The sequence below is a fragment of the Aquarana catesbeiana genome, linkage group LG04, assembly GCF_042186555.1.
Source record: "Aquarana catesbeiana isolate 2022-GZ linkage group LG04, ASM4218655v1, whole genome shotgun sequence".
NCBI classification, from domain to species: Eukaryota; Metazoa; Chordata; class Amphibia; order Anura; family Ranidae; genus Aquarana; species Aquarana catesbeiana.
In genome coordinates this window covers 398505310-398522034 of record NC_133327.1, presented here as the reverse complement: position 1 = coordinate 398522034, position 16725 = coordinate 398505310, and the positions used below count along the sequence as shown (strand labels likewise).

General features: G+C 43.8%; 1 protein-coding gene across 3 annotated transcripts in view; it reads right to left on the bottom strand.

Annotated features, from left to right (window-relative positions):
• The window catches only part of NKAIN2 (sodium/potassium transporting ATPase interacting 2), a 1596052-nt gene that overhangs the window by 19505 nt on the left and 1559822 nt on the right, over positions 1-16725 (bottom strand). For all 3 annotated transcript variants that reach the window (XR_012243909.1, XM_073627189.1, XM_073627190.1), the window contains exon 6: positions 12059-12140. Coding sequence is in view for 2 of the 3 variants with exons in the window: in XM_073627189.1 (XP_073483290.1) it covers positions 12059-12140 (82 nt within the window). In the remaining variant the exon portion in view is untranslated. The remainder of the gene's footprint in view (positions 1-12058; positions 12141-16725) is intronic.

Here is a 16725-nt window from a genome sequence, read left to right as displayed (position 1 = left end):
TTGGGTATTCTTGAAAACTGACACTAGCAGCTGTCAGAATACAATAGCACGGCAGGGGTATCTATTTGTGTGGAGGAAGGAATCTGTTAAGCCGACCATAGATGGTTCAAATCTCAGCCCCGTTAAGCAGGAACTATGTATGGACAGCTTAAATGTACCTAAGTTGTTCAACTGATTTTGTCAGCTATAACTTGCAGTTATTGCTAGGGACCCCCCACCTGGAGAACACAATGGCTCAGTGGGATGCAGAATGTGTTGATGGGGGAATCAAGCGATTTTCTTTCCTGAAACCAGTGGTTGCAGGTAAAAAAATTGCTCCATCTATGGCCGGCCTTAGATTTTTTTCCTTCAGCCTGCAGGCTGAAAGAAAAAAAATCTATTAGTATATGGCCGGCTTTTACCATCCTTTTCCTTCTTCGACAGTTTGCTGCTGGTAATTCAGACAAAAGCCATTTCTAAGCTTCAAATTAACCGTAGTTGGAGCTTATCCAGAGATGTGGTTCCTCTCCTCACCCACATGGGATGCCACCAGCGTCTGAAACAGCTAATAGCCTAGCACCAGTGCTGTCATGTAGGAGAAAGGGGTGTGAATTGCATATTGCCCTGTACCAGAACTACAGGTGATTTTTCTTGCAGAGAATGGATTGGTGGTGGAGCAAAGTGAACATACTAATTTCCCTATACATAATGGCTTTTTAACTGATTTTTTTTAAAGCACAGTTTTGTCTTTCATTTATATTTTATATTTATTTTTTGTTTCATATATTTGTAAAGATGTAATTGAAAATGTATTGTTTTATTTCTCCCAGAAATGTTCTAAGCCAAAATCAGGTACTTCTGCTCTTTTCAAGGATAACAAGTCTGTGTGTGATATTCAGCGTTGAACACTTTTATGTTACCAGAACAAATCCTACTTAAAGGCAGTGACTCGATATCACACCCTTCAAAACAGCAAAAACCGTGTTAGTTTGATTTGATATGGGATTTGTATTGCGCCGAATGCGCTCCGTTAGGAGCGCGTCTAGGCGCACAAAGACCCTAAAATCAAGTGAGATTTCCAAAAGAACGTTAAAAAAGGAGCCTAGGATGCCCAATATGAAAGAGGTAGAGTAAAAACAGAAAAGAACGGGGAGGGACTAACCCTCCAGATGGGGGGGGGGGGGGGGTGAGCATACAAAATCCATGTTTTTGTATGATTTCTATGCTTCATCAGATTATCCATAGGCCTGGATAAAGAGGAAGGTTTTTAAACCCTTCCTGAAACTTTAGAGACGCTGGAAGGGAGTTCCACAGCTCATTGCCCTTTGTAACCAGGCGTCTGTTACCAGTAAATTTTAGTCTGCTGATTGTCGGTTCTGTGAGAAGTAGGTTGGCCGATCAGAGTGGTCTTGACGGTACATGGTGAGGGGCCCATTCAGACAAATAAATTGGGCCCAGTTTCCGATGTGCCCTATACATATAGCACATTGCCTTGAATAGTACTCGCTCGGTGATAGGGAGCCAGTGCAGTTTTTCCAGCACGGGAGAGATGTGGTCTGTTCTGGTGCATCCGGAGACCAGGTGAGCAGCTTGATTCTGAATTGCTTGCAATTTTTTTTTCCACTTCAATGGAAGTCCAAGAAAAAAGATGTTAGGGCAATCCAACTGAGAATGCACAAGGCCCTGTACAAGAATTAGCCGGTTTTTGTGCGAAAACAGATCTTTAATTTTCCGGAGTCTTTGTATATAAAAGTTGGAATTTTTGATACAGAGTTTTTCATGAGGTATAAATGACAGGAAGGGATCAAAGATGATACCTAGCTTCCTGACCTGTTTTGCCAGTGTTGGGATGGGGCAGAATGAAGTGGACCAGGCCAAGAGAAAATTGGTGGTTGATTGAGGACCCACCAGCATCACCTCGGTCTTTGCTTCATTAAGGCCTAGCTTGTTGTCGGCCATCCAATTTTGTATGTGAAGGAGGCCATTTCTCAGTTGTAGGTGCATATTTGGCCCATTGTCAGCGTCAGCCAGGATCTGCGTGTCATCTGCGTAGATCTGGTATGCTAATTTGTGTGTATCAATAATGTCAGCGAGTGGGCGCATATAGCAGTTGAATAGCAGGGGCGACAATGCCGAGCCCTGCGGGACTTCATGGAGAAGTGGTTCCATTGGCGAGCTGCAAACGTTCATCCGCACTTGATGGGTCCTATCCGTGAGAAAGGAGTTGATCCAACGGAGGACAGTGACACTACATCCAAAAAGGTATTCCATGCGGTCTCTAAGGATTTGATGGTCGATAGTGTCAAAGGCTGCGGAGAGGTCGAGTAGCACCAAGGCTGCCGACCCCCCCGCATCCTTTACCCTTACTTAACAGGCGTTCGCGTATATCGAGTGCGGACAGTTCAGTGCCACGTCCCGGCCTAAATCCCGACTGGGAGTCATGGAACAGGTCGTTACCCTTGAAGAAGCTTTGCATTTGTTGAAAGACGACCTGCTCCAGGATCTTCGCCAGAAAGGGAAGATGAGATATAGGTCTGAAATTAGTGAGCAGAGAAGGGTCCAGTGTTCTCTTCTTCAACAAGGGGGAGACAATGGCATGCTTCAGTCGTGTTGGAACGGCTCCTATTTTTAAAGATAGATTCACCATCCTTGTAATTTCTGGGGCCAATGTATCTGCATTTTTCTTCATAAACCATGCGGGACAGGTGTCATTCAGAGAGCTTAACGGTTTAAGCTTGGACATAATATTGGATATTTCTGCCACTGAAGTGGATGCAAATGAGCTAAAAGCTGGAGGAGCTCTTATTAGTGCTGGAGGGTCAAAGTCATCAGGCAAGATTTTGTCCTGGTTACGGATTTTTAAAATTTTTTTCCCCAATGGAAGACTGAAGCGCAGAGCATAATTCCATAGATGGGACAATCTTAGAATACATTTTTTCAGTTCAAATATGTCCCTAACCAATGAGAATAATTCCTGAGGCTTGCATTTTTGATCGTTATAATAGGATCTTTTATGGCGTTTTACAGCCTTTGTGTAGCCTCGACAATAGACCCGATACACCATTTTGTCCCGAGGAAGTTTTGATTTAAGCCACTTTCTTTCCAATATTCGTCTTTTATTCTTAAGTAAGTTGAGACTAGGGGCATACCAAGGGCTTGACTTAGAAAGTCTTGGGCGCCTATCGACTGTTGTCAATGAGGCCAGGATAACCAGACTTACCTTGATTCTTAACTCAAATTCATCTAGGGATCTTTCCAGCCTTTCAATCTCGGTTTCTAAAGCCGGAATTCCAATTTCTCTCTCTTCATTTACTAGGAGTGGCTGTCCATGATGGTAGCAGCATGTTTTAAAGTCTTCGACTGTTATATTTTTTAGTTTCCGAAATAGAGCAGATTTTGTCATACAATTTCCTTTGGGGATTTTTATTGGTGCAAAATCCAAGAGGTTAAAAGTTAATCAGACTATGGTCTGACCATCCCACCTCATGTGCTATAACATTGAAAGCTTCCATGCCATGAGTAAAAAGGGCATCTAGCATATGGCCCTTTATGCGTGTGATCATGGTGGATGCCAGGGTAAAGTGGAGGCCATCTAGGTCACCTATGAGTCACAGCTTGTGTCATCCTCCAGCCACATATTCATGTCTCCTTGGAGGACGACACAATCCAATTGTAGACACAGAGACATCATTAGTTCAGATAAGTCAGCATGGAAAGTACCTGCTGGACCAGGTGGACGATAGACAGTGGCTAATACAAATGAAGAGGAGACACTTACTTTACTCCTCATCACTAGGTGTTCAAATGAACTAAACTCAGGTGTTTTTAGCTCAGTGCAATCCAAACAGTCATCATGAATCACACAAACCCCCCTCCCCTCTTGTATTCTCTATTTTTAACTAAAATCTTAAAATTTCGGGGAAGTAATTCTTCTAAAACTGACTTATAATTCACATTAAACCAAGTCTCTGTGATTCCTAAAATGTGAAATTTCTCTGACTCTAGCATGTCAAAAATTTCCGAACAATGCTTAGTGGCTGAGCGAGCATTAATGAAGGCGGCCCTTAAAGTCTCAAAGGTAGATTTCGCCGATGTACTTTTCGGGCTGTTTGTCCCTTTTTTTATGTTCCCGGGGGCACCAGATTTTATTTTCGATGCAGTTAAGTTGAATGTCTCTTAAAATTGCAGTATGTTGATTATTGAGTGAAATAAGAAACAACCTTGAGTAGATTAAACGGTGTGCGGTACTCATTTCCCCGGCAGAAAGTTTTCCTGTACTGTATCCAGGGGTTTGTGGCTCGTCTGCCCCGTCCAGCCCAGACGGGCACCGACGGGCTTGCCTCTGGCGCGCCTGGGGCACGCCCGCTTGGCGCGGGGGCGCCATGATGTTTATAGCAAGTCCTGGTGGTGAGGGGGCGTGGCCAAGTCGCACGTCATGTCGCGCTGGTTGCCAGGCAGCGAGATGCTGGATGGACTGGCTACGCTATGCAAAGCAGCAAGGTAAAATCTGTTAACACAGTCTTTAGAGGAGAGTTCAGCAGAGCAGCAGCAAGCAGGTGGAAGCTGTTAACAGTCTTGAGAAGAGAGTTCAGCAGTGCAGAGATGAGGAGGTGAGACACATTGGGGGCCACCCTGGGCTCATTCCAAAATCTCAGGTCTGTAGTTTATGCTTGGCACGGGGGCGCCATGATGTTTATAGCAAGTTCCGGTGGTGAGGGGGCGTGGCCAAGTCGCACGTCGTGACGCGCTGGTTGCCAGACAGCGGGACGCTGGATGAACTGGCTATACTATGCAAAGCAGCAAGGTAAAATCTGTTAACACAGTCTTTAGAGGAGAGTTCAACAGTGCAGCAGCAAGCAGGTGGAAGCTGTTAACACAGTCTTGAGAAGAGAGTTCAGCAGTGCAGGGATGAGGAGGTGAGACACATAGGGGGCCACCCTGGGCTCATTCCAAAATCTCAGGTCTGTAGTTTATGTAGTTGTAGTGAATAGTAAATGGTGTAGGGAAAGGGCAGATTAGGGGAGCTAAACCAGCTATATATCAGGAGGTCATCAACCCAAAAGCCTAACTGAAGCAGAAAGAGGACAACATAAGGACGATAAACGACCCCCTGATATCACTACTCTCCATAGAACAATAGGCTAATAATATAAAAAATCATGTCTTTATTACAAATTGTTAAAAGCAAATAAATCAACAAAAGCATATCAATGTACATATCCATATGACATGGCCCAGGGGCACTTTTAAGTGTGCCACTGTGGCTTTTGCCAATATATCTGTACTACTAGGGACCCTTTTCAAATACGATCAGTTACTCTCTATCCCAAACATTTTGTGAACTGTGAGACAAAGGGTATCGTATACCTATATACATGTGGGTGCGATTACTTTTATGTAGGCAAGACTAGGAGAATGTTTTGGCAGAGAGTGAAAGAGCATGTGGTGGACATTAAAGACAGTGATCCAGAGAGCCCCATTGCTAGACATCTTGGTGACAAGTACAGATTCAAATTATGGCCCTAGACCGTATACTCGCCAACACGGGGGGGTGTTTTCAACAATTGTATTCGATGTACAGCAGGGGTAGGCGGTAGGCAACCTGGGGCCCTCCAGCTGTTGCAGAACTACAAGTCCCATCATGCCTTTGGGAGTAATTGTAACTGCCAGCCTTGCAATGCCTCATGGGAAATGTAGTTCCACAACAGCTAGAGGGCACCAGGTTGCCTACCCCTGATGTACAGAATCAAGGTCGATTTTTGTCCTTAAGGCAAACCATCCGCCAGGTCTGAATGGTTTTGTCAGCTATGCTCCTATTTTGGAGACTTGAAAGGTGCGACCAAATTTATTTCTAATTTTTTGACTATGCCCCCATTTTTTGGGGACATGTTAAAAATGACAAAAATCTAATTTTTTGCCTATATGGTTTATTGCTAGTTGTTTGTGTATAATGATATATCCAGAATGTACGCCTTACGGACGAGGGGAAATAATTAACAATACCTCCGCTTCCTCTTCATATGGATATGTACATTGATATGCTTATTTTGATTTATTTGCATTTTGTATTTATTTTATATGTTTATTATTGTAGCAAAGTCCCGGGCTCCTTTAGATCTAATGGTGACCTCCAGAGTCAGGGACAGCTGACTTCCTTCTGTGTAGAGTGGGTTGCAAGGCATGGTGGGTGTAATGCAAGATGAAACAGTGGGCGCTAGAAACTTTTTGAATGCGAAGAGATTTACTGTCTCTTAAACAAAACTGTGGGAGAGAGGGTTAGGGCCAAAACACCCTTAGGTAGATGCAAAGGTAATTAGCAGACTCCGAGGCTTCTATAGGTGGACAGCTATACAGGTGAAGGCCTCCAGCCGGACACCACTTCTGTATAGGTAGGACGCTGTCTCCTATGGCAACAATCTTATAGCTGTTGCTAACGGTAATGATATTCAACTATTTGCAACACGAACAGTTCTCCTTACCCCACACTCACTCACTGTGGGTCTTCACTCAACAAGCTCCCAGTCTCTCTCACTAGACTTTAGATCCACTAGCCACTGGATGCCCTGAGCTCTTCCAATGTTAGCACTCAGTATCTTCCTCAAGCATCACCCCCGCTTCCCTGCTGGGTCCCTAGTTCGACACTTACAGATACTCCTCAAGCGTCACCCCTGTTGACACGCTAGGTCCCTGGTTTGAAACTTTACCAATGCTCCACAAGCATCTCCTCTGCTGTCTCGCTTGGTCCCTGACTTGGCACTTGCTGAAGTTTTCCCATTTCTTCATCGTCCCCGGCTGGCGAGCAGTCTGTTCTGGTACTGACTTCAGCTCACTCACTGTGGTCTCTGGTAACAAGGTGGATGGTCCCTTAGTGGCTACAGCTTCCCCTTTACCTCCGACCACAACTGGTTCCCTGGCCGGTGGAACCATTACTTCTGGTTGGACTACAAGCCTGCAGTCCCAACCCTCCGCTGCTCTCCTACTTCTGGATAGGCCCTCAGACAGCCTAGTAGCCAGATGTCTCCAGGATAGGCCTAAGGATTATGGCCTAGCAGCCCAGGGCAACATAACGCACGTCCACCCAGACAGCCGTCCAGGTGGCGCAGAACTCCGATCACCTGACTCCACCAAAATAACCACCCAGCAGGACAAGGGACCCAAGAAAATCCCTGCCCTTTGGCTGAGACACCCCATTCACTCATAACCTGTGCCCTTGTTTTATCCAATGTCACCAGATACCCGGCCACCTAGTGAGAGAAGTGCAGCAATTCCAGAATTAGGGGAAATCAATTTATCACCTAACAATTGGCCAAGGCAACTATCGCCTGGCAACTAAATTTAATAGCAGCCCTGCCTAAACATCAGGGTGCTACATTTCTAGTAGATATTCAGTCAGATGTTAAGAGATTAAAAGCCCTAAAGAAGCGGCTCTGACCACGAAATGCGTAGGCGATTTCTACTGTCCGACTACCATCTACATGTGGTTATTATACACTTTGGGCTATATGTTGCCCCTATGATGTGACTTATCTGCTTTTAACAATTTGTAATACAGATATGAACTTTTTTTTTTATATTATTAGCCTATTGTTCTATGGAGATTAATGATATCAGGGGGTCGTTGTTTAACGCCCTTATGTTGTCCTCTTTCCGCTTCAACCATGTTAGTTGTGCTTTGCTATGATAAGCAGCATTCAGTAACAATGCAATCACCAGCAAAAAGTTGAGCACGGAAGTTTGCCTAAATAAGAGCAAGCAAGTCTTTTTAAAAGGTGCTTGAGAGTATAAAATGGGGAATTTATTAAGCACATTATCAATGGTATCATGTGCACTTGTAGTACTAAACCCACAGGAGGTCCTTGGGGACATTTATTAACCACTTCAGCCCTGGAAGGTTTACCCACCTTTATGACAAGGCCATTTTTTGCGATACTGCACTGCGCTATTTTACCTGACAATTGCGCGGTCGTGCGACGCTGTACCCGAAAAAAAAGTTTGTCCTATGTTTCTCACAAATAAAGCTTTATTTTGGTGGCATTTGATCATCTCCGCATTTTTTTTTTTTTTTGCGCTATATTTTTTGAAAAAAAACCTATTTTTTACTTTCTGCTATAAACCCCCCCCCCCCCCCAAAAAAAAAAATCGAATTTCCTCATCAATTTATGACAATATGTATTCTGCTACATATTTTTGGAAAAAAAAAAATCCCAATACGTGTACATTGATTGATTTTGAGAAAAGTTAAAGCGTCTGCAAACTATTGTGTGTGTGTGTGTGTGTGTGTGTGTGTGTGTATATATATATATATATATATATATATATATATATATATATATATATATATATATATAATATATATATATATTTTTTTTCTTTTTTACTAGTAATGGCGGCGATCAGCGACTTAAAGCGGGACTCCGATATTGTGGTGGACGAATCGGACACCTAACTGACACTTTTGACACTTTTTGGGGATAAGTGACACTAATACAGTGATCAGTGCTAAAAAATATATACTGTATTTCTGTACTAATAACACTGGCTGGGAAGGGGTTAACATCAGGGCTGATCAAACGGTTAAACGTGTTCCCTAGGAGTGATTGATAACTGTGGGCGAGGTGCTTTGACTGGGGGGGAATGTAAAGATCCATGTTCCTGCTTAGCATTAACCCAAGATCAGCACATTCTCCTCTCACAGAACGGCAATCTGCCTTGTTTACATAGGCAGATCGGAATTCTGCTTTTCTCTTGAACAATCGGCGGGTCCCGGCAGAGATCGCATCCGCCGGACCCGCTGATTGGCTCCCGCTGTGTCCAATCACAGCGGAAGTGGGTTCCCGGCGGCGCACACGCATGCCCCGGGCCCAGAACTGTCAGCTCACGGACCAGGTAGATGATCTGGCTCAGAGCGGCCACCCTGCCGCAGTAAATCTACGCTGGGTGGACGCTGAACAGTTGAGCAAATTGGTCGCAAGTTAAGCTGCAACTCTTTCAACAAAATCTCTACGACAGGTTTTCAGACCTGTGTGTCTTTATTCTTGGGTAGTCAAATACAACAGTTTGCAAAATGAAAAGACAGATTTATTACTTAGAATAGGACTGATTTCCAATCTGTATAGACACATAATTAAAATGGTTGTAAACCTCTGAAATGAAAAGTGAACACAGCATATCCCTCCACAGTGTACTTGCCTCAACCCAGAGCACTTATTGTGGTTCTTCTCTGATCTCTCCTCTCTCTGCTATCTGCATGCATCATTTATGACAGTTTAACTCAATACCACAGAATCTCTTGAGATGGCCACCCCCCTCAAGCATAGAGAAGGTGAATGACAGCCTCAGTTGTGCATGTTTTCCTTTGAGACTGTGTAGGGGCGGTGTGTCCATTCCATCCACTCAAGTCTAAGGTTACACTGAGCTCTCTTGTTTATCCTGTGTAGGGTGTGACATTAGATCCCTGTCTTGCTTTCTAGAGCTGCAAAAAGCCTTTGATCTGTGTGTTTTTAGAGGTTATATAGAAGAGAGGGCTGCAGATAAACAGATTCAACTTATGTAGGAATCTTATTTTCACCCCTGTGTATCATCTGAGGCTAGTCACTTCAGTGAGTATATGTAAGGGTTTACAACCACTTTAAAGAGAAGCTACAGACTCTGAATGAAAATGAAAAAAAAAAAATCATTCTGGCTTTTTACAAAGTGCCTTATATACTTTGGCTACTGTCTGATATGTGTGTGCAATTTTTACTTGCCTAATTCGAGAAGGAGCTTCTCCTCACAAATTTCTGGGGGCAGCCATTGCTTATGTGTTTTTCCGCCAGAGCAGCGAAGATACTGTGCGGCGCACAAAATGCAATGCCAGAAGCAGTGGATACCCATTGACTCCTAGGATTGATGACACCGATATCCCAGGGGTCAACAGGACATCCTTGAGGATGTAGATAGCTACGGCAGAGTGGACCAGAAGTAATGATAATTTTAAACTAAAAAAGGTAAATAAGTAATAAACAATAAGGTAATATCCAAACAGTGAATACCAAGGTATCAGGAATTAAATGGGAAAAATTTGTTTAAAGAGGGTGAAACTCTGCTTTAAGTAGTGATCAGGATCAGGTTTAATGCAGTTGTAAGTGCAGAATTCAGAGGAATTTATGACTCAGGCTGTAACTTTGTAATAAATCTGTCTCACTATGCATGTCACTGCTCCTGTTTAACATTGATTTGCCTTGCGACAGGATTGATAAATGTCTCCCTTTGTGTGTATGTAAATCCTCCGTACATGCAGACTAAGGCCCGGTTCACACTGATGCGAGTTCAAAACGAATGCGATGCATCAAAAACACTTTAAATTCGCATGTCATCCCTAAAGTCATTGTTTTCAATGACGGTTGTTCACATACATGCATTGAGATTCCTCTACGAATGCGATGCGATAAAAAAAAGGGTCTTGTGCGAGTTTACTGGGTGGCGTTGTGAATTTAGTCTCCATAGACATCAATGTAAATCGTTCTTGAATCGCATTGATGGTTCAAGGGGTTGTAAAGGTATACATTTTTTCACCTTAATGGATTCTATGCATTAAGGTGAAAAAACTTTTGATAATACCGCCGCCCCCAGCCCCCCCGTTTTACTTACCTGACACCTCAAAAACTCGCCTGCTCGTTCCCGTCCTCCATTCAGCCGATCAGCCTGGTCGCTGATTGGCTATAGTGGATGGATTGAAAGCAGCGCAGCCATTGGCTCGCGCTGCTGTCAATCACATCCAATGACTTGGCGCGCCGGGGGGCGGGGCCGAGTGATACAGCGAGTGGCTATAGCCGCCGGCTGTATCACGGGAGCGCGTCCGCAATAACTAACCACCATGCGAGGGAGCTCGCATTAAGGTGGTTCGTTATTGCGGGGAGGAGCTGAGACAGCCGCCGAGGGACCCCAGAAAAGCAGGTTCGGGGCCACTCTGTGCAGAACGAGCTGCACAGTGAAGGTAAGTATAACATGTTTGTTATTTTTAAAGAAAAAAAAATTTACCTTTACAACCCCTTTCAGATATGTGCGAATTCCACCACACTACTCTCCACAAAAACCAGGTACAAGTACACAGGAAGTTAACACCTTTTTTTTTTTTTTTTTTTTTTTTTTTTACATTACGATTCTATTGGCTAGAACATCAATCACAGCTATGTCCAACTCCTGAAAATCGCTGTAAACTCGCGGTAAAATCGCGGTAAATTCGCACCTCACACAGGACAAAAAACAACAAATTCAAAGCGCACCAGTGTGAACCGAGCCTAAAGCTAGATACACACTATACAACTTTTGTTGTTTGATTTCCTTTAGATTTACCTTCAACTATGTAGTGCAAGGGCCTGCCTGATTGTATACAAATTGAAAGTGGTTTTGGTAAATCTAAAGAAAATTATATAGTGTGTTTTAGGCAGACAACTGCATCAGACGTGCAGATACAGTATCTGTGACAATAATTCAAAGATATGGGATGAATTTCTACAAAAGCACACATTACTGAGTGAGAAGTGGTCAGGATCAGGCTTTGCAACCTGTGATCTTATAGTAATTATGTCTAATCATTTGTCTCATATCTTCTGTTTTACACTGCCCTGCTGTGCAAAATATTGATAAATGTCCTGCAGAGTGTTTTATTTATTTTTTAGCTAAAAATGGGTTAAAATTGGAACAATTATTTAAAAATAATAAAAAACCTTTTCATGTTTTTTTTTTTTTTAATATGTCAATAGCATCTTTCTAAAGTAGGTTAATCCTACCAGATTAGAACATTTAAATGTCACTCTAAAAGAGAAAATTAAAATAACGATGTGAGATGTTTCATTTAACAGATTTAAGACAAAACCATTAGAGAATATGGAAAGAGTCCATTTTAAGCAGACAGCATTTCCAAAAAATCATTACACTGTGTAGTGAGGAGAGTAATATCTAGCTTAATATTGAATGATGTAGCCCCAGGTCAGAACAGAGAAATGTGAATGTGTTTAATTTGTATTTTTTTATCCTTTTGCAGAAGTAGGCTTTTAATAACTGTCTCTCACAGCATGCATGAAAATGAAATACTTACATATACATGGGCTGCAGCTGTAAGTGCGATGTCTTCTGAGGACCCTGGTAGCCATAGGAGTCAAAGCCACCTATGAAATCAACTGCAAAGAAAGCAAAAAGCTCTATTATCACCATGACCTCAGGCAGAGTTCTGCAATCAATCAGACATAAACTTTCAGGCTTTTTTGACAGGCTGCTAATAATCGGAAAGAGTAACTAATTACCTAAATGTATCAAAATGATTCATGCTGCAAAACGACAGGGAATTGTAAAGAGGGAAAATTTGGAAGCAGCATAATTCATAATTAGAACATCTTTGTAGATCAAGTTATCATTATTATCTGTCCACATTATAGTATGGGGCCCTGGTTTAAATTTTGCATCAGGCCCAAATGGCTGCTTAATGTTTCAGTATAATACTGAAACATTAAGCAGCCATTTGGGCCAGTCATACCTCCCAACTGTCCTGGATTGGCCGGGACCTTCCCGGAAATGGATCTATGTCCCGGGGCCCCCTGCCAATCAATGTAATGTCCCGGAGCAGAGCCAAGTGGCGGAATAAGTTCCACCACTTGGCTCTATTGAAACTATTGGCAAGGGTGCGCAGGTGCGGGGCTTTTTTTCAGCCGGCGCTGCTCACGTCTCCCTGCATGGTTATCTCACTATGTCAGCGCTGCTGCCTCCACCAACCCCTCCGGGTTGGCCTGGATGAACATGAAGACTGAGCCTAGCAGCAGGTCGGGGGACCGGGACAGCACCTGGCTGAGGACTCCAGGAGGCGGCAGGAATGAAGAGCCACGAGGGCGGCCAGAACCGATTGCCTGGCCCCCTGAGCAGGGAGAAGAGCGCTGAAGACCTCCCAGCCCAGGACCGATGTGGACAGGCTGACCGGAGATTAGGACAGACGGGCAGAAGGTACAGCCAGAGAAAGCAGGAGATCTGCTGGATAGAGCAGCTCTGTGACCACCACGCTATGAGAATGGGTTCTGCGCACTGCATGGAAGGTACTGTGTCACACACACCTTCCCGCAGGAGGGACTGCAGACAGGGCTAGGATCTCTCCCACTTACCCCCCTCCTTCCCCCTCTCCCCCCTCCCCCCCTTCTTCCCCCCTTCTTCCTTCTCCCCCTTCTTCCTTCTCCTCCCCCACTTCTTCTTCTCCCCCTTCCTTCTCGCCCTTCTTCTTCTCCCCTCCTTTCTCTATTCCCTCTCCCCCCAACCCTGCACTCAGTACATAGCACAACCCGCAACCCTGCACTCAGTACGTAGCGCACCCCGCAACCCTGCACTCAGTACGTAGCGCACCCTGCACTCAGTACGTAGCGCACCCCACAACCCTGCACTCTACGTAGTGCACCCTGCACTCAGTACGTAGCACACCCCGCAGCTCTGCACTTAATATGTAGCGCACCCCGAAACTCTGCACTCAGTATATAGCGCACCCCACAATGCTGCACTCAGTATGTAGAGCAACCCGCAACCCTGCACTCAGTACATAGGGCAACCCTGCACTCTTTATGTAGCACACCCCGCAACCCTGCACTTAGTACGTAGCGCAACCCTGCACTCAGTACGTAGCGCAACCCTGTACTCAGTACGTAGCACAACCCTGCACTCAGTACGTAGTGCACCCCGCAACCCTGCACTCAGTACATAGCGCAACCCTGCACTCTTTATGTAGCACACCCTGCAACCCTGCACTCAGTATGTAGCGCAACCCTGCACTCAGTAAGAAGCGCAACCCTGCACTCAGTATGTAGCACACCCCACAACCCTGCACTCCTTATGTAGCACACCCCGCAACCCTGCACTCAGTACATAGTGCAACCCTGCACTCTGTACATAGTGCGCCCCTCAATCCTGCACTCTGTACGTAGCACACCCAGCAACCCAGCACTCAGTACATGTAGTAAAAAAATGCAGACTCCAAACACTCCTGACCCCTGCATTCTGTGCATTACACCCTCCCAACCCCTCCGCTCTGTACATCACACACCCACATTTTACCACGGCACGCGCCGTTGTCCCTTGAATCAAGTGTCCCTCATTGGGCAGTTCAAAAGTTGGGAGGTATGAGTATGTTGCATACAGTAGTTAAGAGTCTCACATAAACAAAGAGCACAAATATGGCAACATATCTTTAGCAACTTGGATTGCTTTTTTTAAACTTAAATTGATCCATACTATTCCTTCTGCCTGTGCATCCAGCAATCCCTCTTTGCTGTCACAGCTCTCTGGCAATCTATAGAAAGCAGCTGTGAAAACTGTGTAAAAATCAACTTTAAAGGCATAGGTCACCTTTTCCAAAACACTGCCTATGCAATTTAAAAATGTCGTTGGTATGGGTCTATGCCATTTACGTACCTCATGAAGCCTGACCTGAAAACTCCCAGAATGTTTCTGGGGCTTTGCTAAGTGAGGCCCAGCTATTACTGTTTACCTCCACCATCATAAGGGTGAGCTCTTTCTCTGATTCAAACCCCCTCACGTGTGCTTTCTCTCCCCTGATGGAGAAGCTCTGAGTTCAGAGTTTAAGAGCTCACTCTTATGATGGTAAAAGTCAACAGTAACAGCTGGGATTTGCTTAGCAACATCCTAGCAATGTGTTGGGAGTTTTCAGGTCAGGCTTCCTGAGGTACATACAGTGCCTTGAAAAAGTATTCATACCCCTTGAAATGTGCCACATTTTCTCATGGTACAACCAAAAATGTAAATGTATTTTATTGGGATTTTATGTGATAGACCAACACAAAGTGCCACATAATTGTGAAGTGGAAGGAAAATGATAAATCATTTTCAAAATTTTCTCTGATACCCCTAACTAAAATCTAGTGAAACTAATTGCCTTCAGAAGTCACCTAATTAGTAAATAGAGTCCACCTGTGTGTAATTTTATCTCAGTATAAATACAGCTCTTCCATGAAGCACTCAAAGGTTTGTTAGAGAACCTTAGTGAATGAACAGCATCATGAAGGCCAAGGAGCACACCAGATAGGTCAGAAATAACGTTGTGGAGAAGTTTAAAGCAGGGTTAAGTTATAAAAAAGCACCCCTAGCTTTGAACATCTCACGGAGCACTGTTCAATCCATTGTCCAAAATTGAAAAAAAATGAGTATTGCACAACTGCAAACCTACCAAGACATGGTTCCACCTGAACTGACAGGCCAGGCAAGGAGAGCATTATTCAGAGAAGCAGCCAAGAGGCCCATGGTAACTCTGGAGGAGCTGCAGAAACCCACAGCTCCGGTGGGAGAATCTGTCCACAGGACAACTATTAGTAGTACGCTCCACAAATCTGGCCTTTATGGAAGAGTGGCAAGAAGAAAGCCATTGTTGAAAAAAAGCCATAAGAAGTCCCATTTGCAGTTTGCGAGAAGCCATGTGGGGGACACAGCAAATATGTGGAAGAAGGTGCTCTGGTCAGATGAGACGGAAAACTAACACTGCACATCATCCTAAACACACCATGGTGGTGGCAGCATCATGTTGTGGGGATGCTTTTCTTCAGCAGGGACAGGGAAGCTGGTCAGAGTTGATGGGAAATTGGATGTAGCCAAATACAGGACAATCTTAGAAGAAAACCTGTTAAAGTCTGCAAAAGACTTGAGACTGGGGCAGAGGTTCATCTTCCAGCAGGACAACGTCTCTAAATATACAGCCAGAGCTACAATAGAATGGTTTAGATCAAAGCGTATTCATGTGTTAGAATGGTCCAGTCAAAGTCCAGACCTAAATCCAATTAAAAATCTGTGGCAAGACTTGAAAATTTCACTCTCTAGATGTGCAAAGCTGGTAGAGACATCCCCCAAAAGACTTGCAGCTGTAATTGTTGCAAAAGGTGGTTCTACAAAGTATTGACTCAGGGGGGCTGAATACAAATGCACGCCACACATATTTATTTGTAAAACATCAAACCATTCAAACCATTTATCGTTTTCCTTCCTCTTCACAATTATGTGCCACTTTGTGTTGGTTTATCACATAAAATCCCAATAAAATACATTTATGTTTTTGGTTGTAACATGACAAAATGTGGAAAATTTTGTGGTCTACTCCTATGGCAAGCGTATATTTCAACTTTAGTCAAGCCTGCACTGTTTATTTTTATCTACAGACTCCTCTTATCTGCATAGGTAGTTTTTTTCTAAAGGTGAACTAACTATTAATTTCAGATGACTGATGTCCTTGAGATCTGACAGTTACAGTGACACATAGTTACATATAGTTAGTCTGGATGAAAAAAGACACATGTCCATCTAGTTCAATAGTATTTTTTCTGTTTGGCTTTGCTGTCAGATTTTACAGCTGCTAATTAGGGATTGTTATAGAACTGTAACATGAGGGAGCAATAAAAATATTACAAAAGCCTTTATCTCTTCTATGCTATACAAGATAGAGAGATACAAAGTAATAGTGTTTCTTTTGTATCTGCAGATTAAGCCTGGGTTCACACTATTGCGAACACAGACATGGCAAGTGATTCATACCTCAATGCTGTGCCAATCACATGTGATGTCTGTGCAATGTGAATTCAGCCATACAGTTGTATGGTTGAATTCGGAACCTTTTTTTCCCTACACTGGAATCGGATTGTCATAAATTCACAGTTTGTGCTGCGATGTGTGAATCGATCTGGGGGTGTCATTAACTTTGTATTGGCACCCGCAGCGGTTCGCAGAGGGTAG